Source organism: Schistocerca americana, chromosome 2 (assembly GCF_021461395.2).
Source record: "Schistocerca americana isolate TAMUIC-IGC-003095 chromosome 2, iqSchAmer2.1, whole genome shotgun sequence".
In the NCBI taxonomy this organism is placed as follows: Eukaryota; Metazoa; Arthropoda; class Insecta; order Orthoptera; family Acrididae; genus Schistocerca; species Schistocerca americana.
This window is the reverse complement of record NC_060120.1, coordinates 852,776,742-852,803,073: the sequence shown is the minus strand read 5'-3', so window position 1 is coordinate 852,803,073 and position 26,332 is coordinate 852,776,742. Positions and strand designations below refer to the sequence as shown.

Sequence of the window (26,332 nt, the reverse complement as noted above, 5' to 3'; positions counted from 1 at the left end):
TTTACCAGAGTTTCTCTTGAAGATTCTTTGCAGCTAATTGGTGAAATATTTGACGAAGAAGCAACAAAGCTTTGTGTGTATGTGTTGACATCAACATACTTTTTATCTAATGACAAATATTTTTAACAAGCAGATGGAGTGGCTATGCGGAGTCCATTATCCCCCATAGCCATCAGTTTGTTATTGGAGATTTTGAGGACACATCACTGAAGACAGTGTTGTTAAAACCAACTTGTGTTTGGAGATATGTCGACAATACGTTTATTGTGTAGCCACATGGGAGGCATGCTCTTTATCGTTCCCAGATCATTTTAATATCTGCAACCCAATATTAAATTCATGGTAGAAGTTGAAAAGGATGGAAAACTTCCATTTTTATATATCTTGGTCTACAGGAGGGATGATGGGACATTAGGACACAGTGTTTATCGTATGCCCACACATATGGACTGATATCTTTATGCATCAAGTTGTGATCTGCTGTACCAATGCAAAGGGGTCCTATACATTGGTAAAAAGAGCTTATGCCATTTCAGATGCGGATAGTTTGACACAACATCTGGATCATCTAAAGCAGTGTCCAAGCAGAATAGTTATACTGAATCAGATCCATCATGCTCTACAGACTGGACCTTTATGGCAACTTTCAAAAGATACAAGTAAATCAGTGGCATTCCTATCTTTCGCAGGAAGCATACCCTCAAAAAAAGAAGAATTTCAAAGAGATTTGATATTAAAAGTGTATTTCATCCGCCAGCTAAGACTAGAGTGCTGCTTGGCTCAGTGAAGAATGATTGGCTTTGAGGAAGTGTGTTGTCTACATAATTCCCTGCAATTGCAAGAAAGTCTATGTTGGACAAATGATTCATACGGTCCAGGATCGATACGTGGAGCACCTTCATCACACACATTTGTTTCTCCCAGAAAAATCTGCTGTTGGGGAACATTGTCTTACCAAAGGATATAGAATGTTGTATGATGAGACATAAGAGGTTGCCCCTGTGTTGTGTTATTGGGACTGTGTAGTGCAAGAAGCTTTTGGAATCCTGCTATCTGACAATATTATAAGGAGAGATAAGGGGTATCATTTAAGTAACAGATGGAACACTGTTTTGTTTGACTTTAGAAATAACTATCTTTGATTCAGTCATCAAAAGGTGTTAACAGTGTTTGATATTGATTTACTGTTTCAGTGAGTCTTCACTACTGGTACGCTCTCGTGCATTGTACTAGAGGACAGTTACATTCGTGCATGCATGGTGGACCTACTGGAGGTATCCAAAATAGCTACTGATGCAGTTTGAGTTCCGGAAAGTTAGTGTGATGGCTTACTCACCTGAAGATGGTGACTAGGTGGACTGCCGAAATATTGTGTCAAGATGATGTTATATTCTGGCTGTAGATCCGATATAAATATCATCGAGTACTCACTGTGAAAGTTTATTGAGCCACTCTTTGCGTCTTAATCTCATTTGACATTGTGGGTGCCAATCACTTCACCCTGTATACAGTGGTGTAGGTTAGTGTCCCATATATAACATCTTGCAGCTATTCACCAAAGTGTATCCTTGTATGTGAGTAATGGACTTAAAATAATTTCACTGATATCTTAAATGTAATAGTTTTATCCAGAGTAGCATAGGGATTCCTGGCGTGCTGAAGGTTGTGAGTTTGAATCCCGTCAGGTGCTTCAGTTGTTAAATCTTTATCAAAATGGTTTTCATCATTGTTTTTATTCAGTTAATTGGTTTAAATGTAGTTTTTTTAATTTTTAATCCTGTACTGATTTCTGCTAATAAAGAAATGCACTTACTTCATTGCGTGCTCTCAGTTTTTCTTCCTATCATTCTTTTCTCTTAGAATCTTGGTGCATGTGATATTAATTATTATTAAGCATTTCCTTGTAGTTGCAAAGCACCTTTCGATATTGTAATAAAGCAACTATGGGTAATAATGGTCACACGGATGAAGAATTTAGTTATTTTTAGTTATGCATCACAATATTTAAATAAACATAAATTCTAGTTGCACTATGGACCAAAAAATGTAGATAACTATTAAACAAAAGAAAGGATTATAAATATAATGAAATTCAAGGAAAATTAATAATAGGAATAATGAATCCTGTAACCTGGACAAAAATATAATACAAAATGGAAAAAATTAAATTTAAGTTAATACATAAAAATAATTAAAAGAGCACACACAAAGATTCCAAATTTAAAAAAAAGTGATACGCAGAAAAAATAGAAGCGAATAAAAAAGGTAATACAATGAGTAAAATGACATAGCAGAGGATTAGTATTAAGTAAATTATATTAAAACCAGTTACCTAAATATAAATAATGATCAAAGTCGTTTTGACAAAGATAGAAAAATAAAAATTTTGAGGCACCTGTTGGGGTTTCAAACCCACAACTATCAACATGTCTGGAATGCAGCTTATTCACTACTCTACCCTACCACTCTGGACAGCACTACTCAATTTAAGGCTCTAAAGGATCACAAAAAATCCATTTTCATCTATTGCTCGCAAACAGTGGTCCACTTTGGTAAATGGCTGTAGGATGTGATACCTGGGACACTAACCTTCATCATCATATAAATGGTTTCAAAAAGTCAATCCCACCCTTCAGGACCTCACCTTGTTAGTGTATATATTTATCAAAGGAAATCAGGCATCAGAATAATACAAAAATTTTATTTACACATTTTGGGTCATGAAGTAAGAACAGCAAGTAGAATGTGATGGAAACAGTATAGGTATAATCATCTGGGAAATATTATAGCCCTTTTGACTTCCATTTTGGAAGAAAAATTGTCTTTCGAATCATGCCTTATTTTACAGCCTGAAACTTTTATCCAGGGACAACCATTCTTGAGAATCCACCTCTATATTTTTGAAACTAATGTGAGGTGCATGACGAAGGGTACTGCTCATTGTGTCATTTATTAAGGTATCTTCTGTTCTATTCACACAGGCAGTATGAGAAGAATGATTGCTTAAATGCCTCTGTGGATACTGTCATGAGTCTAATTTTCTCTTTGCGGTCCCTAGCCCTTTAACTGCTCTGGACGTGTTAATGCATGCGCCTTTGTACCTGTCTCTGTGTGCTCTGAACGTGTTTACGCCCACCACCAGTCCTTCTATCTGGTACTCTGAGTATGTCTACCCGTAGACACGTCCAGAGTACCAGGTAGAAGGACTGGTGGCGCGCGTAAACACATTTAGAGCACACAGGGACAGGTGCAAAGGCATGTGCGTTAACACGTCCAGAGCAGTTAAAGGGCTAGAGGTGCCATGCATGGCTGGAACATTGGTGTTCCCGGATTCCTTATGTAATATAGCATCTTGAATATTTGTATGTACGCTTTTGCAGGATACTTTGTGTATACAGGGGGTAGTCAACATTTTGTACCTACCGCCCACTTTTGTATCTCTGTTAGTAATAAAATTTTTAAACCACCCACTATTTCTACAGTAATGGCCGTTTATAAACTAAGAAAGTAACTTCATGTCATAAAATTTATAAAGTAGAGTTGCCACAAGTGAAAGCATATAATAATATTTACTTATGAAATACATTGTGTCAGAATTTTATGAAAACCTAATGAAGATATCTTTAACCTCCTACCACCCACCATGAAAGCTGGAACACCCGCTAATGGGCAGTAGGGACCAGTTTGACTGCTATTGGTGTAGATCTTCAAGTCTCATGGTTTTCAGTATCTTAGTGTGGGTCAAATAAACACATGATTTTCTGTGCTGCCCTTCTTTGAAATTGTTCAATATTATCTGTTAGTCTTATTTGGTATGAGTCCCATACACTTCAGCAATATTGTAGGATAGCAGATGTTTTATATGCACTCTGCTTTGTAGACCAGGTATTTGTATGAGTTGACTCATTCTATTTGTGACTCATTGGTACTGTAATCATTGGATAGTATATTTTTGTGTATAGTGAAGTGCAAAATTTGCTTTTCTGAACATTTAACCCTTTCACTGCTGTACTCTTATATAAATGGATGGCAGCTGCTACACATCAGGTGCTATGCCTGTATATATACGGGTTCACTTTTCAATTTAAAATTATCTGTTAAGGCACCACACACAGGTTTTTCATCTGCTTTCATGACGCTGTGGGGAAAGGGTTAAAACAACTTTCTATTCTTTGCACCATGCTATCTTATCGGACAGTACTATATTATAGGTAAGTGCAACATCTGAAAAAGCCTGATGTCACTCTTAATGTTATTTGCCATATAACATAAGCAACAAGGGTTCCAACACACTTTTCTGGGGCACTCCTGAAATTACTTCTACATCTGAGATAACATGGTATTTCCTCCCTACCAAGAAATCATCAGTCCTCAATACAGTCACAAAGAGCTGATAAAAAAACAGCAGTAAGTATAATATTTATCCAAGGTTTCCATTACCACCTTCTTGTAGCTGGAGGTAAGATTGTGTTAACATTGCAAGGTATTTACAGTCATATGTCAATGTGTGAAGTATTAGATTAGATTTACTTTCATTCCAATTGATCCATAGTGAGGAGGTCCTCCAGGATGTAGAACATGTCAGAAAAACAACAATACATGACAAATATTTACAACTAAAACAAATAAGCTAATGTGCCATTCCACAGGTTCCAAGTGGAATGATAGCCATTTTTAATTAACACTTTATGAAAGAGTCATTTTACAAATACTAATGCACTGAATTTAAAATAAAAAAGTTTTTTATTTATTTATAAGGTAATAAACGTGTAATACAACTACTATAATACTTATTTACAATGAACATATTACTGCACTGAAATGGTGCAGAAGTTAGATTGTACTTACACACACACACACACATTTACAATGAACACATTACTGCACTGAAATGGTGCAGAAGTTAGATTGTACTTACACACACACACACACACACATTTACAATGAACACATTACTGCACTGAAATTGTGCAGAAGATATACACACAAACAGTTGGATTTACTGAGAAATTCATCAATGGAGTAGAAGGAGTTGTCCACCAATAAATCTTTTAGGCTTCTCTTAAACTGAATTTCATTGGTTGTTAAGCTTTTTATGGCTGTTGGAAAGTTATTGAAAATGTGTGTTCCTGGGTAATGCACACCTTTTTGTACAAGACTAAGTGACTTTAAATCCTTGTGAAGATTATTCTTATTTCTATTATTGATTGCATGAATTGGGCTGTTGGTTTGAAAAAGTGGTATATTTTTAATGACAAATTTCATTAAGGAATAAATATATTGGGAAGCAGTGGTTAGTATCCCTAGTTCCCTAAACAGGCTTCTGCAGGATGTTCTTGAGTTCACACCACATATAACTCTTACTGCACGTTTTTGTGCCTGGAACTCTTTAGCTTGGCCTGATGAATTACCCCAAAAAATAATCCCATATGACATTGTGGAATGGAAGTAAGCATAGTATGCCAGCTTTTTCATTTTTATATCCCCTATGTTTGATAATTCGCATTGCAAATAGAGATTTGTTAAGACGCTTCAGCAGTTCTGTAGTGTGTTCCTCCCAGTTGAAATTATTATCAAGCTGTTATCCCAAGAATTTAACACTGTCCACTTCTTCTATCTTCTTGTCATCGTATGTTAGGCATATACTCATGGGACACCCCTTACAAGTTCAGAACTGCATATAGTGTTTTTTTCAAAGTTTAGTAACAAAGAATTGGCTAGGAACCAGTGATTAATGTCCACAAATATTTTATTAGCTGATCTTGCTAAGACTACACTTGATTTGCTATTTATTGTAATGTTTGTATCATCGGCAAACAAAGCGAACTTGGCATCTGGTAATGTTATTGATGAAAGGTCATTAATATACACAAGAAAAAGTAAGGGCCTCAAAATGGAACCTTGTGGGACCCCACATGTAATTAGATCCCAGTTGGATGATGCCTGATAGCTTGATACATGTCTCTTTCCTAATAACACCCTTTGTTTCCTGCCAGAGATATAAGATTTGAACCTTTTTGCAGCATTTCTTGTTACACTACAATATTATAATTTATGTAAATGATATTGTGATGTACACAGTCAAATGCCTTTGACAGGTCACAAAATATACCAGTTGCCTGCAATTTTTTGTCTGATGAATTAAGCACATTTTCATTGTAAGTGTAGATAGCCTTCTCAATATTAGAACCCTTTATAAATCCAAACTGTGACTTTGACAATATGTTATTTGAGATAAGATGGTTATAAAGCCTATTGTACATTACTTTTTCTAAAATTTTTGAGAATGCTTTCAACAGTGAAATTGGACAGAAATTTGATGCTATTTCTTTATCTCCCTTCTTAAACAGTGGCTTAACTTCAGCATATTTCAACTATTCAGGAAATATTCCACTGATAAACGACTCATTACACAGATAGCTTAATATGTTACTTAGCTCAGAATCAAATCTTTAATTAACTTTTGTTGATATTTCATCATACCCACTAGATGTTTATGATTTTAAAGATTTTATGATGGACATTATTTCTGCTGGGGTAGTGAGGATCAAATTCATATTATGGAAGTTACTTCAAATGTCTGGTCTGAGGTATTCCATAGCAGCATCTACCGAACCTGACAACCCCATCTTTTCAGTAACAGTTATAGGTGATGGAGTGAATTTTTCCTTGCCTGTAATAATAGTGAGAGATTGTATTCCGATCAATGCCAGCCACAGCATTTACTCAATAATGTATCAAAATATCATGATAGAGTTAAATTGTCAGATCTCTTTGTGTTCTGAATATTTTTGTGAGCTTCCTAGAGGGTGTCAAAGTGTCCCCCCCCCCTCTCTCTCTCTCTCTCTCTCTCTCTCTCTCTCTCTCTGTGTGTGTGTGTGTGTGTGTGTGTGTGTGTGTGTGTCTCCATTTATGTTTGTGTACATTCATGTGTCTCAAAGACAAACCAAAAATTTAAGATGTCATACAGACAAATGTAAGGAAGAAACTAAATGATGTACAGTCTGTTGCCTTTTGATGGTAAAGATATATTCATTCTGTTCTTCGCAAAATTGCACTGCAATATTTTAAATAGCTCATTCATTGTATTTCTGGGATGTATTTTTATTGCTCACAGAGACAGATTAGCTGTGTTTTTCCGAAAAAGTATTGAAATTACTCTATGTCAAATACATTGATGTTGGCACCTATTTATAAGGGGAATCATGGCAAGTACTCATTATGATTATGATTTTCAGTTATTCCAGTTTTATTTGTTATTCAGGATTCCGCAGCAATGTCCATTGGGCCACAAGTGTCTTAAGAAATGTTTCCAAGATTGTGGAGATTGTAAGATGCCTATGGAGAATGTGCTTCCTTGTACACATGTAAAGACCTTAGCTTGTCATGTCAATGCTAGTGAGTACCAGTGTCAGGAAGTAGTGGAAGCTGTACTGGAACCATGTAGTCACAAAACTAAAAAACTTTGTTTTCAAGATATTCAAAAATTGCATTGTCCATTTCCATGTGAAGACAGGCTTGTTTGTGGACATAGCTGTGTGAGAAATTGCCATGCAGGAGATGATCCAGACCATCTTGAGGTTTGTAGCAATTAGTAATTTTATATATATATCACCATGATTGACCATGAAATGTAAGCATACACATTGCTGAAATACTGTATATTCTATAGTATCTTCTCAGTATGTAGTGTGATAATCTTATCATTATGTTGGAATGTGGACAAACAATGGTTCTGTAATCATCAGGCGAGGATAGTAGTTCTTCCTTTTTTTTTTAGTAACAATGACATAAGTTTGGGAAATGTTTTAAAGTTTTTCTGTGTTGTTCACACACCTGCCCAAATTACTGGGTAAGTTATTTTAATGTGCTTCAGAGTGATTCTTTCATCCTTTAATCAGTGATCAAACTAACCGTGATCATCTGAGTTGTATATTTAAGCTGAATGTGTGGCCATTTCTCTTTTAAGATATATTTTTAATGTATTTGTACATTACTGTTAACCAACTTTTACTTGTTATCAGACCATTTGAGGCTTACTCCATTTATTATTAGTGGACAATCAGTAAGATGTACCTGGGAAAATGCTTTGCAAACGATCAAGTTTTCCGTTGTTTTTGACTGGTAGGACAGCCACCCAAGTGCATTAGTGTTGTTCATGTTTAGTGATATTACGAGGTCTGGAAAGCTGTGTATAAGGGACATGAACAGCATCAGATGTAGAGCAGTCTCCATCAGGGACACACAAATGATTTGAACTCATGTGGAACAACATTATCAGCACCTGACATTTTGAAAGAGGCCTCATTGTGGGTGCTCATTTTGCCACCTGGGTGGTCGTGCAATATCCAGATTTGTGGGGCAAGTGGATGTGACATTGGCCCGATGATGGGCTGCATAGGAACGTGAGGGCAGGCAAACTCATCATCGAGGTTCACGTCTTTGCCTGCCATCCGATAACAAGTGATGGATTCCTTCATCACCCTGTTTCATGCTGCACCATTGATTGGAGACTGGCAGCAGCCAGACTAGGGAATTACCACCCAATGCATTGACTGATGTTAACACCCCAATACAAACAGCTGTGTTTTGGAGTGGTGCCATGATCAGGGAGCATGGACTGCTGATGAGAGCTATTTCATTGCATTCAGTAATGAAGCATGGTTCTGCACTAACTTGGATGACCCGTCATCAGCGAGTATGGCTGTGAATTGGGAGAGGCCCCATTCTTCCAATAATATGGAGAGACACAGTGATGTTGCTCCTGGTGTCATGGTGTAGAGAGCCACTGGGTATGACTTCAGGTCTTCGCTGGTGGTGACAGAGAGAACTCTTGACAGCTCAGCCATATGGCGCCTTATGTGTTATCTCTCACGACAGTATTGTGCTCTCATTTTTCGACAAGAAAATGCTTATCCACAAATTACACATCTCTGTGAACTGTCTGTGTGATGCTGAGGAACTCCTGTGGACAGCAAGATCCATAATACTGTTCCCGACTGAACCTGTGTGGGACCAGCTTGGATGTTTAACTCTGTCCCAGTAGCAGCATCCAGAATGTAAAGGACCAGGCACAACAGTTGTAGGCCAGCTTCCCTCAGGAGAGGATGCAATGGCTTCATGACACCCTTCCAATCCAAGTCATTGTATGCATCCAGGTCAGAGGGGGTCAACATCATACTGATAAGTGGGCTCATACCGCCAACTTCTTTGTAAATTTGACTTGATTTTGTGACCACTGAAATAATGTCACACACCCTCTCAATTCATGAAATTCACTTCATTTCCTCCTCTCTTCCTCAGTACTTCACTTTTTTTGAGCAGGCAGTGTATATTATAGTTTTATTACATTATGAGGAAAGATCATGAATATTTGTGGAAACATGCTGCAGCCATATTTGATTTTTATTACACATTTTAAATATACTGATAAGTGGCTGTCATTTGTGTTGTAATGCCAGACAGACATTGAAGTCACTAATACATAAAACTTCCTGGCAGATTAAAACTGTGTGCTGGACCGAGACTCGAACTCGGACCTTTCGCGGGCAAGTGCTCTACCAACTGAGCTACCCAAGCATGACTCACGTCCTGTCCTCACAGCTTTACTTCTATCTGTACCTTGTCTCCTACCTTCCAAACTTTACAGAAGCTCTCCTGCGAACCTTGCAGAACTAGCACTCCTGAAAGAAAGGATATAGCGGAGACATGGCTTAGCCACAGCCTGAGGGATGTTTCCAGACATAGGTCCCGAGTTCGAGTCTCGGTCCGGCACACAGTTTTAATCTGCCAGGAAGTTTCATATCAGCGCACACTCCGCTGCAGAGTGAAAATCCCATTCTGGATTTTGTCCGTGGGCCATTGACCAAAACGATTCCATAGGAGTGAAGACTTCAGTCGCCTCATTAAGTGCATACTGTCATACTTGGCAAGGGCACTGATAACTATAGCTGTTGAGCACCCTGAAACATAGTTGAATCCCAGGCATGGGCATTGCAAGGGATTTGGTGACTGAGGAACATCAGCCAAAGGCCATACAAGCAGTATTTGAATAGCTGTCTTAAATACTGTTGAGAAATAACCTAATGAGGTAAACTCAAGATCAAATATTATTCATTAACGTGGCCTAAATTCCCATAATATCACACAAGCAAAGAATTTGTGACCTCTGCTGAAATTGACTTTTCTTATCTAGTGCAGTCTGTGCTCTTAACTGTTCTCTGAGTGACTTGAGATTAGCCATCTAAACAAACACCCGAGACTTGAGAACTGACTGTGTCACTAAGTGAACTATTGACTGACTGACTATGAAGACCTTGTGTTCTCATGTTCCATTAACTTTCTCTTCCTACCCCACCTGTCTTCAACATGTCAAGTGTTCCTCACTTTTCATGGAGTGCAACTTAACACTTTTTCTGTTGTGTGCTTCAAAGGTTGATTTCAGGTAGAGAGATGCCCTGTCCTTTATGATATTGTGTAATTCTAGGCTTCTCATTGGTTTCCAGTGATGTAGTGTAGCCCTCTCTCTTTTTCTCTCACAGTGCACAATATCTGTCATGCACTGAGTACTTTGGTATTATTCTTTTGCTCGCTTTACTCAGTTCAGTCTTGTGAACATTAGACCATTCTGTCTGATGCCAGTGAATGTTTCCCACTGTGGTATCATTTCTTCATTGATTATGTATTATTACTCATCCTTTTATTATTTCAGAGCTTGGCTTGTGCTCTTACATATACAATAATCACCACCTCCATCATACACAACTGAAGGCCGTACATAGTGCCTACAAAGTACCAGACGACTCAATGTGACGACAGCACGAGATGACCGCCATCCTGTCCATGTGGCTGTTACAGACATAACAGCTTCATCCACAGTGTTGCAGCACTGTAACGGGTGTGGGCATGTCTGCATCGACAATTTGATGCCATCTTCTGCATGATGGACTTGTGGCATGCAAGCTATTGCATCGACTTACATTGACCAGAATCCACCAACACCACAGACTGCAATGGGTACATGAAAGCTGACACTGTCATGCTAAGTGGTAAAATGTAGTGATTTCGGATGAGTCCCACTTGAACTTGTCCTAGAGTGATGGCCCCATATGCATTTGATGCTGCCGTGGTGAATACAATCAGACAAACTGTATTGTTGGAGATCATAAAGGACAAATACCAAGTTGGATAACTGGAGCACCAGCGACGATAACAAGCGATCTCAACTCTTGCATCCTGAGGACAATGTGAATAGCTACTTCTACACCAGGGAAGTTTAACAACCCAGTGCACTGCCTCTGCTGCAGGCCATCCCACGTGCCATGTTTCGGCAGGATGATGACTGGCCACATGTGGTGAAGAATAAGCAAACCGTCCTCGAAGAAGGAGAGGTACGACTGCTTCCCTAGCCTGCCGTTTGCCTGTTATGTCGTCCATCGAACATGTTTGGGATATGGTTGGTCAGCAATACGTTAGTTTAGGCCCTCCTGCAGCCATAGTCAGTACTTCATGTATGCGCCTACAAACTGTGTGGCAGAGTTTTACCCAGCAACATGTTCAGGCATTCTTTTATTCCACACTATGACATCTAGCGGCTCTGACTGCACTACACAGTGGCTCTACTCTGTACTGTATTTTCACAGTCACAGTGCATGTACAGGTCTCTAAGCCTAATCATTCGTGTAGTGTCATGTCCCTAATCAGTGGAATAAATTACATTTTGATCACATCTCTTTGTCTTGGTGTTTCACTTTTCTTGAAACTAGATTGTTCTTGAGCAGTCACGTTCTTGTTAACTAATCTTAATGAAGAATACGTCAGTAGGCTATTGCGCTGTGCAAGTTAGGTTGCAATAATTACTCTTAAACATAGAACAAAACACTGTTCTAAAGATATTTTTTAAACCTGTTTCAAAAATTATTTTGGTTTGATTTCTTTAATGTTCTTCAACAGATTTCTTTTACAGTACAAATGTAATAAACCTTGTGAAAAAAACAATGCTGGTTGCAAAAAAAATCACAAGTGCTACAAGAAGTGTTATGAGGAATGTGGAGAATGTGTTGTCGAAGTCAAAGTGCAACTAAGTTGTGGACATACGCATCAGATACATTGCAGTTCTGATCCATCAGAAGTGAAATGTCGTAGGAACTGCAAGCGTACAATGGAATGTGGGCACAAATGTCATCTTCTCTGTTTTGAGCAGTGTGGAAATTGTGCAGTTAAGGTAAGTAGAGTAGTTGCTTCAGAATTTATACAATTTGTGAATAACTTATATTTGGTGAAGGAAGAATATTTTTATTTCTGTTAGGAATATTGTTGTTTGTACTATCAATGGTGCTATTGTGACTCACTCTTCTATGGCAGCAATTGTGTGTTACACCCTCAAAACTACACAACAACATGAGACAAAAGTCAATAAATTTACAATAAAGTAAGTTGATTGTCCTGAGCCAGTAGAAAATTAAAGAATTTCCACAACTACTTCACTTTGCATGCAGGTTAATTGAGTAAAAACCAGTTTGTCATATATTAACCAAGATGTGGCGATACTGCTGCAGGAATAGTGGTTAGTTGTGCTGGCTGGCTTGCTACAGGTCACCAATTCAAACCTAACAATCAGGAATTATTTGTTACTTAGTATTCATTATTACTTGAACGTTTTTCAAATGTATTATGTTTTGTTGTATTCAGTGTTTGTATGAATACCAGAATTCTGGAATATTCTTTGTTTGTGTAAATAGCTACACAATCCATCAAGGAGTTCTGTTCTGTTCTGCTTGTAGATTGCTGTGAGTAGTAAACATGGTTTCAGTTTTAAGTGTTGTACTTCATTGATGATCCTGCCTTCAGATTTGGACTTGATTGTACTTTTAAAGACGTGACATTATTTGATTGGGACGCCAGGTACTTTGAAACATATACATACCTAAGGCTCCAGTTAGGCTATGTAAAAGCCATTTCCTACGTGGACAGTAACCAGAATACAAGCACGAGATTGTTGCTAAACTCTATATTATTTAGGAGAGAGATGGATTCAAAAACAACAGTAAGTGAGCTGCACTCAGGCATCCAGTGTTTTCCAGAGACATTGGTCAGAACCCTATAGAATGGCTGAAAGGATTCAATTGAGTCACCAAATACAACAGGTGGGATGTCATTATGTGTATGGGGAAGAAGTACTTTTACTTGAATAGCACAGCTCAGTAGTAGTTTGAGAACAACAAAGAGAAACTCACTAGCTGGCACAAATTCCAGGCCAAACAGAAGCCAGCAGGAAGTCTGCTTAGCAAAAGACCAATTGAAGAATAGGGTCCAACATCATGGAGAAATGACACATTTGTACATACCAAATGTTTTGGCCCCATGGCGCATCATTGATCATAAGACAGAAGCTAACAAAATCCCACACTTGATGGATGAAATTATAGAAGACGTGTACCAGGCTCTTCTGGTAGAGGATGTCACAGTGACAGAGTAATTCATCAAGTGGTGGCAGCAAATTGAGGAAATGCAACGTAAATAAAAAGAGAGAGACAGAGACCATGCAAGTACACATTTGTGATGAAAGAGATGGCTGACTGCTGAATGTGATCCCTATGGCAGGTGTGGAGTACCACCATGAACTCATATGCAAGATAGTAAGAAAAGAGATACAACCAAGCATGGCAGCCAGAAATGTTAGACTGAGGATGCAAGACATGGCTGCATTGGACATTGACCTGATATATCAGGGGGTAGTAGAGAATTTTCAAGAAGTGCTTTAGTCTTGAGCACTCCGTCACCAGCTGAACACACTAGGAAGAATGGACTCTACCAACTCAAGCTTAGGCCACAGCCATCAAATGACAACCCAGTGAACCACCCAACGCAGGTACAACCAACTACTATGCCAATAGAATGCTGCCTAGCAGAACAGCCATTTGGAGGGCAGAGGACAATAAAGTGGGGTGTTTACTCTGTGGACTCCCTGCACAGATTCTACACTGTTACAGAGAAAGAAGGCAAGTTTTCAATTACTACTATGCCACCAGATGTCAAACATCACAACAGTTCTATTCACACCAGCCAGCGGCAGATGATTATAGTTGACTTGTGGGACAAAGCCTGTTGCCATACCCTGAACAAGGTAGTGTGGTGTGAACCATTCCCCATCGCCCTTCATAGGTACAGGATGCTCGCTTTGTTGCATACTTCAGAAAAACTGTGTGAGGGAACCATCTGTGGAAGGGAGGCCACTGCAGACCATAATCCTTCATTGATGACAATCGCCAAGATGCCAGGAAATATCAGTGACATCATCATTGATTGGCAACCTGTCCAGGCACTAGTCGACTCAGTGCTTCCTTTTCTGTGATGTTGGATGCTTGTCATTATCAGCTAAAGAAGACTCTGCTCCATGAAAAAAAAAAAGATTGTGCCAAAAGTTACAAAAGGGAAATATGTTAGCCAACTGGAATATGTATTGCAAGGATAATTAGAATGCAGGCCTTGGAATTTCTCAATACAGCAACATGTAGTCATAATGCTGTTATTTGTTGGGAGTTCTTGCAAGCATCACAAGCTGTGGAAGATCATAGCTCCACACAGGTGAAACTATTCCAGTAAGAACATACAACAAAGATTGCTCTGTGCAGTTGTTTGCTGTTGAAGATATTATTATCCTGCTGATATCAGTGAGATGAGCTCCATTCATCATTTGAGATGCTTAGTTAAACTGTGAAGCTTTTGTCAATTGTGAAAAGCTACTGAGGCTCACAAAAGAATTCTAGAAGCCAGCAATGATCACAAGTGTTGCGGATGGCCAAGGAGAACTTTGGGTCACTAATTGTCGTGAGCAGCAATAGCTCATCACTAAAGTTATTTTTGTCAGACAGGTGAACCAGCCCAGGCAGGGCAACTTAGTGTCTTCAATGAAGAACTTGCTCTGCTGTCACTAAAGGCAATGCAGAGGAGGAAGTTACTGTTGAATTGCCAGTAGTATCTGGCCTGATTGAGGAACAACAGCAATGAGTGATAGCCATCCTGCATCAGTTTTCAGAGGGTCTCAAATCCATAGTGGAGACAAGATAGACCAAGCAGCCCAGTGCAAAAACCTGTATTAACACAGTGCTCATATAGAGTGTTGCTGGTTGAATGACAGATGAGCCAGGAGCAAGTGGATAAGATGATGCAAGATGATGTCATTGAATCTGCGGGGAGCTCCTGGTCCTCTAGTGTGTCCTTGTGAAGGAGAAGGATGGGACATGGCATTCCTGTGTTGAGTAATGGGGACTTGAACAAAATCATGAAGCAGGATACCTGCCCATTGTCAGGCCTTGTGACATCCTAGAGTGCTTGAAAGGAGCAAAGTATTTCTCAGCTGTGAATATGCTGACAGGCTCCTGGCAAATCGAGGTTAATGAGACTGGCCATGAAAAGTATTACTTTATAACTCCTGATGCCATCTATCAGTTTAAAGTTATGCCTTTTGGACAATGTATTGCTTTAGGGTCATTCCATGTCAAATCACCTAATTTTGGAACATTTTCCTGGTTGACCATCACAGATTTTGATGAAATAGTATGTGAACATTTGCATGTGTCCCAAGTGAACATGGGTAAAGTTTAACGTTTGTCAAATCAATACTGGCCAAGATATAGTCAACTGTTTTATTCTGTGCGTGACTGTGCAAAGAGCAAGTGTGAATTTCAGGCTACTTTGATCTGTTATATCTCAGGCAATATTGTATGAATGAAATGAAATTTGACCATCTTGTACAACATTATGCATTCTCTTAACAGTAATAATGAACAGAATGTTACAACCCATAATCAGCTAGAACATTTTAGGCAAAATCGCCTGAAAAAATTTGAGTGTTTGGCTTCTTTTATCTCTGGTACTAAAGGTATGACAAATGTACAGCTTGGCATGTAATAACCAACAATGCAAGATTCTCAAATACAAAGTTTAACTTTTCTACCATTTGAGCTAAAAGTTGCAGATTTTGTAAAAAGGTCAAAAATGCACTATGTTTGACCTGATTTTGCAAAAAGGTGTGCTCTATAAAACTTTCAAATTGGGCTCATTAGAAAGACAATGGTTTTAATAGCAAAAAAATTCTATTTAATTATCTATACTGGCGAAGAATGCTAGAAAATTTTAACCAAAGCTGCCCACAAAAATTGGGGCTTGAAAAAATGTAAATGTTGGAATCTTAAATCTCATAGAGCAATGAGACCTAATATGCAGTAGGTCAGTATCACAAGGTTATGGAATAAAAATTTCATTCGCCAAATATTTTACAATAATCTACAGATTCATTGAAAACAGGGCATATTTGACACTTCTTTTACAAATACCATTTTCAGAGCTTCAAAATCACTTTGATTTGAAATAATGTGTTTTAAGCCCCCCACCTCCTTCCCTGGAACCCTGGGGTTTAATTTACAACATGGGCTAAGAGTGCTACATAAACAGAAGCAAAATAGCCTGGATAATTGCACTGCTGCTAAAGTTTTGTCTGTGGCTTTTTATATGTTGTTTATTAAAAGCATAATAAACATGAAAATTTGGACACAAGACCTTAGCAACATAAGGTTTTCCAATAAAAAAATACCATCCACATACTGCCTTCTAAATTTCTACAAAATCACTTCAAACTTGATATTAATAAAAATTACAAAAATAGATCACATTTTATTCACTTTTTTCTATCTATTTCCCATAACTGACTTCAAATGAATGACAGTTGGAAAGAGCATGTTTCCAAGTGTTCAGAAAATCATGTTTGATTTTCCATTATGCACTAACAATAACTGAAAATGATGGACAGATTTGAGGAAATGTACCATGGCAAAAGGCTACACAGGAGGAAACTTGTATGTGTTTTGTCACATGTATTTTTTAATTTGTATATTGGCAAGTAGTATATGCTATATTATGCTGGTCCACGGTGACATTGTTCACAGTTTCTGCCATGATCCTATCTCGCATGCCACCTATCACTGAAATGGCTGAAGTAAATAATCAGTGGACTTCCAGCAGTGAACATGGACTCAGCTGCAAAACTGAGATCCAGCAGACACCTTCACCTGACGCCTTATGCTGACTCTTCCTTTATCCAGGCCTCCACCAGCTGAACTGACCGGTTTTCTGGTGTGCGCCCCCATCCCCTAAGATGAGACTGCCTGCTGGTCCACAAAAACAATTCCTGCTCACTGTGAAAATTTTGACTGTTTACTTGTGTGCCACTGTGTACTCACAAGATACAGTGTACAGTGTACTGTGTTTCATTGTTTGTTTAACCCAGAGAATAGTTAATGCAGTGTCTTTGTTCAATTTGAGCCCACAGCACTGCCTCTTTTGGCATGCTGCTTACTTATTGTTAGAGGCTGTGTTTGTTAATTATACACTGTGAGGACAAAAGTGATGATATACTTCCTAATATTGTGTTGGACCTCCTTTTGCCTGTCGTAGTGCAACAACTTGATGTGGCATGGACTCAGCAAGTCGTTGGAAGTCCGCTGCAAAAATATTGAGCCATGCTGCCTCTATAGCCATCCATAATTCCAAAAGTGTTGCCAGTACAAGATTTTGTGCGCAAACTGACCTCTTCATTGTGTCCCATAACTGTTCAATGAGAATGTCGAGTGATCTGGGTGGCCAAATCATTAACTCAAATTGTTCAGAAAGTTCGTCAGACTAACCACAAGCTGTTGTGGCCTGGTCATGTGCTGCATTCACATCCATAAAAATTCCATCATCGTTTGGGGATGTGAAGTCCATGAATGAAGGGCTGCAAATGATCTCCAAGTAAAACGTAACCATTTCCTGTCAGTGATCAGTTTAGTTGGAACTGAGGACTCAGTCCATTCCATGTAAATACTGCCCATGCCATTATGAAGTCACCACAAGTTTGCATTATTCCTTATTGACAAATTGAGTCCATGGCTTTGTGGAGTCTGTGCCATGCTTGGAACCCTACCATCATCTCTTACCATCTGAAGTTGGGATTCATCTGACCAAGCCATGGTTTTCCAATCATCTAGGGTCCAACCGATGTGATCACAAGCCAGGGAGAAGCGCTACACGTGATGTCATGCTGTTAGTTGCGTCAGTCGTCTCCTGCTGCCATTAGTCTATTAACACTAAATTTCAGTACACTGCCCTAACAGATACATTTGCCATACGTCCCACATTGATTTCTGCAGCTATTTCACACAATGCTGCTTGTCTGTCAGCACTGACAACTCTACGCAAACACTGCTGCTCTTGGTAATTAAGTGAAGGATATCGGCCAGTGCATTGTTCGTGGTAAGAGTTAAGGCCTGAAATTTGGTATTCTTGGCACACTTTTTAATTCCCTAATGATTTCTGAGATGCAATTTCCCATGCATCTAGTTCCAACAGTCAATCCACATTCAAAGTTTGCTAATTCCCATTGTGCGGCAATAATCACATGGGAAACCTTTTCACTTGAATCATCTGAGTACAGTTCATTGCCCTTTGGTACCTTAATTATGTGGAATCACCATCTGTATATGGGCATATTGCTATTGCATGACACTCTTCACCTCACTATAATGCTCCTTACAAAGTGCTGTAAAACTTAGTGGAATTGCTTACCAGTAACGTAAATTCTGTTTGGAGTGGATTCCAGTGTGTTGATAAATGATGGTCCAATGCCTGAATATGTGACTGGAAAAAATTATCATCAAAATGCCACAATGCCAAATTTTATTTGAAAAAAATTGGGCTTGAGTCTCTGGACAGTTGGTCAGCAGAGCAAAAATTACTTGTTGTTCTGCAATGAGAGGTCCAAAATGTGGATAATGACCAAGTCTGCTTGCACCACAAAGTAAAATACCTCGACAAGCATGAAATAGCACAGAAATTCGGTTGCAATCCATTTGGAAAGAAAAATTGCATTGTAATGTCCAGTGCTTTCAAAAAAGCGGCAAAAAAAGAATGTAATACCTGGCCATAAAATTTGCACTAGATGCAAAGAGCAATACATCGAACTATAGTTTATCATTAAGATTCTCCGTCTTCAGATGAATTAAATTGGATGCCTCTGAAACATTAAATCAAGGTTTGACTTCTCTAGGCACTTCTCTATTGCAAATTCTGAGGTTAACTGCTAGAGGTGAACCTAGCTACATAAAAAGGAAAACTGAATGTGTGAAAAGTCTGATTGCAGACAAGATCACATCTACTGCTGGATTTTCTGCAGAAGAAAAAAATAAGTTGCAACTTTCTTAAAGAGTATGTTGATCTCTTTGATGGACGAAGAAAGGCAGTTGATATATTCAACAGGCCAAGAAAACTACAGCTGCTGACTATGGCCCCAGAAAGTAAGTCAGCAAAGAAAATAGTACCAAAGTTTGGTGCTTCAGAACACACTGTCAAGCCAGCCCAAAAATTAAAGAAGGGTAAAGGCATTTGTGCTATACCAGATGTTAAAGTTGTCAAAACCTTGGCTAATTAATTTATGGATGGAGTTGAAAATTCTGTGGAGATGGTGAATTTAGTTGGATGTGTTCAATTAAAGAAGGGTGATTTCACCTCAAATGATACAGGTCATGTCAACTCGTGGTCATGAATTTCTCTTGAAAAAATATATATTAGACCTCTGGAACATCCAGGATGGAACATAACAATACCAGAGAAGGAAAGTTGCTACTCACCATATAGCGGAGATGCTTATGTGTTATAAAGATGCCAAAATTGTCCTGGAGAAGAAGCATTGTCCACACACTAGGAAAAATTGTTTACTGACTACAGTCCAGAAGAATCAGTAGAATTCAAACAGTGGGTCCACACTGACCATGAGATGTTGGAAACAAGTTTATTAACAGTTGACTTGTAACCTTACCACCAAAATTGGAGGTTGACTAGCCATCATTATAGAATGGCACTTCAAGAGTCAGATTACAAAGCATTGTAGAAAGGGCATCCTCTTGTTTGACTCCTTTATTAAAGCTGAACCATTTACTGAGTTCTCCATCTACTCGCACTGCAGCTGTGGAACCAGCCATGTTTCCTGGATATGTGAAATATACTTAGAAGCATGGGCACTGACTTTATTCAAGATTTCTGTGGGTGCATATTGATGGCAGAATGTGATATATATTTTCAGGGGAGCCTCGATATTTTTCAAAATGATTACTTTTATTTGTTTTTTGCTGTTGTAGTACAGGAACTGGCAGAATATATGTTCTTGGATCCCTTATTTTCTCGACTGAACATGCTTTTCAATATGTTCACTCTCAGTAATATTCACTTGTGATAACTGATGAAAAATGTATGACAAATTTATCCATTGCTGCTAGCAAACATACTGTTCAAATTTGAAGATATGTAAAAAAACAGTACTCAGTACCTCCATTAGTCATTGTCCTGTCCCATCCAGCCCCTTCTTTGTTCCCATTCCACCACTATGCAGCCCTCATTCCTCCATCACACCCAGTCTTTATACTTCTCTCCTTTTCTGCTATCCCCCCCCCCTCCCCCTACCTCTCTGCTGTCCTCTGTTAACCTCCCGACTGCACATAGCTGCCCTACCATCTCTCCACCTCATCCCTGCATGCTCCCCAACAGCATGTCACTCTCTGCCACCTCTACCCTGCTGTCCCTCCCCCTTCCCGACCCAGCCTCCTCCTTATGCCCACCCAGTCACTACTCCCATCATGCACTGGTGCTGCTGCTCGTAGTGTGGCGTCATTTGCGTGAGACTGCAGTCATATGTGTGTGAGTTGTGTGTGTGTGTGTGTGTGTGTGTGTGTGTGTGTGTGTGTGTGTCTGTGTGTGTTTGTGTTTGTCATTTAATTTTGACGAAGGCCTTACTGGCCGAAAGCTATATCTGTGACAGGCTTTTTGTTGTGCCTATCTGTGACTAAGCATCTCTGCTATATGGTGAGTAGCAACTTTCCTTTTCACAATATTAATACTCAGTGTATTTCAGTTTTTCACACGCTTCCAGTTATCATGCAATGGTTGAAAATTCTGATAATTTTTGCCTCCAGAAGAGAAATTGCTCCATGCATCTGGCCAGTAGACCCTATTCACACTTAGGGCTGTCACATCTAGCTGCGGCCTTCTCTAGACACACTGAGGTGGGGGTGTGAAAGTGAAGTAAAAAATTTATTTAATATAATTACTTTTTATTTTGAACACAGTTACATGGAACTTGTTGCAGCAGATGTAGTTGGTATGCCATATTTATCAGGAGACTTCATGTTTGTCAGCAAGTTTTTTTCCCCTTTCACTTATTTATAAAACTCCATGCAAGTCAGATTGTAGTTAAACTGGCACTGTAAGATGGATTCCACAGTCTCTGGGAGCAGTCAATTTCTTTCATCAGTCCACTGGGCCAACATCAGCAAAAATACTCTTTCCACTGTGGTATTGTGTGCGGGAATAGAAAACAAATACTTGCATAATTTTAATGGAATTTGCATTCAGGCTTTCGGTTTCATTAAGAAAGTAAATCCATCTGTCTTCCATGGAATATTTAGACTTTCTTTCTTCCGAGTCATGCTTAGTTTCTAAAAGTCAAACAATCGAAAATCCAGGATGGAATGTAACAATATTATTAGGAAAGTTGCTACTCACCATATTGTGGAGGTGCTGAGTCACAGACAGGCCTTTGTCAACAATAGACACACATACGTGCGCACGCGCAAACGCACACACACACACACACACACACACACACGCACACGCACCCACACGCAACTCACACACAGGACTGCAGTCTCAGGCAACTGAAACCACACTACAAGCAGCAGCACCAGTGCATGATGGGAGTGGCGACTGGGTGGGGGAAAGGAGGAGGCTGGGGCAGGGATGGAGAGGCATAGTATGGCGGGGATGGCGGACAGTGAAGTGCTGCCTAGGTATCATATAGTGCCATCCATCAAATACTTGATATTTATTAAAAGAAATAGCCCATTTCTCTAAGTAATCAAATGCTATGGTATAGAAATCCATTGTCTCTTCCTCAAATTTCTAAATAAAATTAATTATTTCTTGGTTAGCATTCTCATTCTTTCATTTGCTCAAATTCATCTTGGTTTGCACGATAATAAAATTGGCAGTCGTCATTTCATTCAGACATCTTTGAGTGTCAATTAATATATTTCATTTTTCAATTATCAACACTGCTTTCTTTTCACGCTTTTTCTATTTATTTCAAATAGAGCCAAGTTTGACTGCAAAAACATGAAGTAGATTTCACTGACTGGACTATTGAAAAAATCTGAAACTACTTTAGTTTCCCTGTCTTTGTTGTCAAAAAATTGTTTTAATGGAATCTAAAGCTTAAGAAGTGTCTCAACTGTGGGCTTTAATGATAGCTATTTTGTTTTTGAGTGAGATAGAAGAGTCTGATGATTGACATCTATGTATAACGAGAACTCTTTCAGCTTCTCTGTCCTTACTGTGTATATTGAAAAATAATTAAGTATTTTCATGACAATTATTCCGATGTTGACAGTTGACTTCAGCAGTGTTGGTGTAGTATTACGGCATCCGATTCTTTCTACATTTTTTCCTAGTTCTTTTTTAATTCGGTGAAACACATTCCACTGGCCGTATCCATGAAGCCCTCTGAAGTTGGAATTGGTATTGTCTCCAAAGAAAGTGATTGGTTTATGTAGCGGAATTTGCAGTTGGCTTAAAGTGTCTAGACAAAACTTAGCCATTGTCTCCGATGCTTTGTTATTCAGCAAATTAAACTTCAACTGCTTCTGTTGGATTCTGTAAGTTTCAGTAAAGTATTGAATAACTAAAGGAAACATCTATGGAGCATTGTGGTTTTATACTTCAGTGCCTGTGCCAAAAACAAAACTTCATGCAATTGTTTTATGCATTCAAACAAGGAGTAAGATCTGAGAATATTTTAACAATCGCCGCAGCTTTGGTCCTCGATGTAGACTGTTTTGCGGCGACTTTGGAGTCAGGATACATTGCAGCATTTAGTTTTACGGTACGGTCAAGAGATTTGAGGGTTTGATTATGCTTGACAACTTTATAAGCTGTTGTTAGTTCTTGGCAGCAATGAGCAATTCTTCCTGGGTATCTTCTTTAATTATAAATGTAGAAATAGGCTTTGATGTCTATGCTACCACAAATCTATTTGTATGATTCTTCATAGAAATGTGACGCCTTCTAATGATGTGTGACAATAAGAAGCGGTGTCACGTTGGATTGCAAGCAAAACCCACACCTCTCTCACATCGGTTGACTTACATGGTCTGCCCAGCCAATCATCTTCTCTGGATTGCCAGCTCCATTGATCTCCAAAACCTTCTTCTCCAAAGAATAATGCTGGTTACGGGAATTTATAAGACTCTCTCTTTATTTTTGAAGTAACTTAGTACTAAAAGAATACATTTAGTTCAGTCTTGGTATATTTCAACTTTCATAAATAACATATTCACCATTTCTCACATCAATATTTGAATGTTTACAGGTCAACCGATTCATCTTGCTTTAGACTCAAAATTCATCTGCAATATAGTTGGTTTAACAACCACATAATTTCTGAACCCGTCTTGCCTCTAGCGGGTCCAATACGTGAAGTACTTAAAAGTCTATAATCAATTGTTCATTTTTCTTTAACAATAATCACAGTCACTAAAACAGCAAAGAATAATACATAATTACTTCTTGTTTTTCGAATACAGCTTCCGTGGCGCAAGCGGCAAACACTTGTTGATGCCGTTCGGTCGTCACGTTTACCTTGTGTTCGTGACTCCTTCCCAGCCTGCACACACAAACTTGTGTCGCACAGTACGTATGTTCTCGCATGTGTATTTTTAAAATATCATGTGTTCGAGACATTAGATGAGCAAGTGGTTCTAGAATTTACTTGGAAATTCTCGAATCATTACAGCCTCACATCTGCCTTACCTTTGTGAGTTACTCGGATGAAACAGCTACAGATTTCACACAATGTTTCCTGATCCGTATGTTCTTTCTTGACAAAAGACCACTCTTACGTAATCACCCGAAAAGTGACAATGTTCTTTCCATCCTTGGGCATTTTCATAAGCTATGATGAGATAAGCTTATTAGATGCTAAAAGTTGACAATAACACTTCATTCATCGAAGTACGCGTCACTATACATTTCACGCCATATATACCCACAGTAAACACTTTAAATATTACTAAACTTGCACTTGTTTGTATCACGTTTAGAAAGAATCGTATCATCAGGTTGCTATTCAAATGGGAACTGCCCAATTCTTCCACATGTTGCTGCTTAAATTGTTCCAGCCCCATTCTGCTGGAGAAGTTAGGTATTTTCTCAAATGATGGCTCTAGATCTGCATCGCCAATATAGGAAATGCAGCATTCAATGCCATCAGTGAAACGGCCTTGCAGCATAAACTTTTGATATAAATAAAACCAACTGAGGTTGTATTTACATGTCGTGCTAACAGATAGCGTTGCGTCAATGATTGAGCCAAGCTTGTAACAGTATTTTGCCGAATTGAGATAAAAATGTGTCCTGTCAGAATGTCAGGACAAGAAGATTCATAATTATAACTATCCCAATATATCGGGATGGATGGCAACCATAGTAACAAGGTAACACCCTGTTTTTCTGAAATGGAGAACATCCTGGTCTACCATCAAAGCTCCCACATTCCTTCCAAGCCATTGTGGCTCGGAGAACAAACAAACAATAACAATACAGATTACATGAAAATAACTTCACTGAATCCTGAATCTCTTATCTGACCAAAACAAAAGAGGTAGAAAATTGATTACAGTACTGACTAAGTTGGTCACAATCGACATCCTTGTGTTTCAGTTTATTCTTTCTTAGTGCAGATAGTTATTTTAAAATAATTGTTAGTTAATGGACTGAGGGCATTATAGTGTGTCATTTTTAAAAAAAATATCAAAGCAAGCTGAAAAGGTGGGACTCTGTTCACAATATACTATCATTGTTATTGTAGGGACTGCCTTTCACTTGGCTAGAAACAGGCAAAGAAATGGGTAGTGTGTTGCTTGGTTACCTTCACACACTTTTGAAACAAGCAATTACATTTTAGAGGTTAGAAATTTCAACTTCCATCTCAAACTTTAAACTGCTTATATTTTTTGATACTGGCAAGTGAGAAATGTTTATTTCATTTTGTTTTTATCAAAGTAAAATTATCGTGGGTATACTGCGTCTACATGATTATTTATGTGGGTGCTAGAGCCCCAGAGCACTCACATAGTCAGCGCTCATGCTTAGATAGTATACCAAACAGTAGCAAATCATTTAGCATTTCTGCCCTGTCAAGACTATCAAAGGCCTGTTCGAAGTCTACATGGAGGTTAGGACGCTCAATATCATACGCCTTTCCATGTATTTGCTCAACACAAATATCTGATCTGTTGTTGACCTGTTAGGCCAAAATCCACACTGATTTTCTGCAAGAATCTTTTCTGCATATGGAACTAGCTTGTTGTAAATAACACTGGGGATAATCTTATAAGTTACATTGAGCATGGTAATTCCTTGGTAATTCAAACAACAAGTCTTGTCTCTTTTCTTGTGGATTAGTAGGATTACCGCTAAGGTCCACTCTTCTGGGATTCTTTCCCAATTCCATATCAACTTCATAAGCTTGTGGATTCACTTATGGAGACCAGTTCTCCCATTTTTTCAACATTTCTGCTGTTATTGCATCCGTTTCTTGTGCTTTTATGTTTCTTAGACAGTGGACTATTTTCTGTACCTCCTCAGATGTGGGATCTGCAGTGTAATAGAGTGGCTGCACACTCCTTGAGGGATTGCCCTCCAGGTTTACCTTGAAGTATTCTCTCCATCTATCCAGAACACCTTCTTTATCAGCCAGCAAATTTCCCTCTTTGTCTTTACATGCTGTTATTTTTGGTGTATGTTCTTGAGTTCCTTCATTAATTTTCTTGTAAAACTTTCTGCTCTCATTTCTTTGATAGTGCTCTTCCATCTCCTCTTTATCTTTCTCCTTGTGGCTTTCCCTTTTTTCTCCTACAGACCCATGCTGCCTCTATTCTCTTTTCATTGTATAATGCCTGATATGATCTTGTATTTCACTGTGAGCACTTCAGTCTTGCTTCCTATTCCACTGCTGTGCGTGTTCATCAGCATACTAGTCTTCAGTTCTAAGTCTCCTTTTTTCCTCTAGCAATTTTTAGTAGAGTGCCTTTCTTAGCCTATATGCTCTTCACATCTTTTGTTTGTAAATGCTTTCTCAATCTGTTGTGATATTCTTGAACAGTAGGCCTCAGTAAACTTATATTTCAGTTGTTCTATATTCTATTCCTTTACTCTGGTAATATTTTCTTTGGCAGCCATAGTAAGTTTC

General features: G+C 38.7%; 1 protein-coding gene across 1 annotated transcript in view; it reads left to right on the top strand.

The window, feature by feature from the left end:
• The window catches only part of LOC124594486 (NFX1-type zinc finger-containing protein 1-like), a 356,250-nt gene that overhangs the window by 140,100 nt on the left and 189,818 nt on the right, over positions 1-26,332 (top strand). Inside the window, exons 13-14 of the mRNA XM_047132862.1 lie at positions 7,265-7,580; positions 11,966-12,223. Of these exons, the coding sequence (XP_046988818.1) occupies positions 7,265-7,580; positions 11,966-12,223 (574 nt within the window). The remainder of the gene's footprint in view (positions 1-7,264; positions 7,581-11,965; positions 12,224-26,332) is intronic.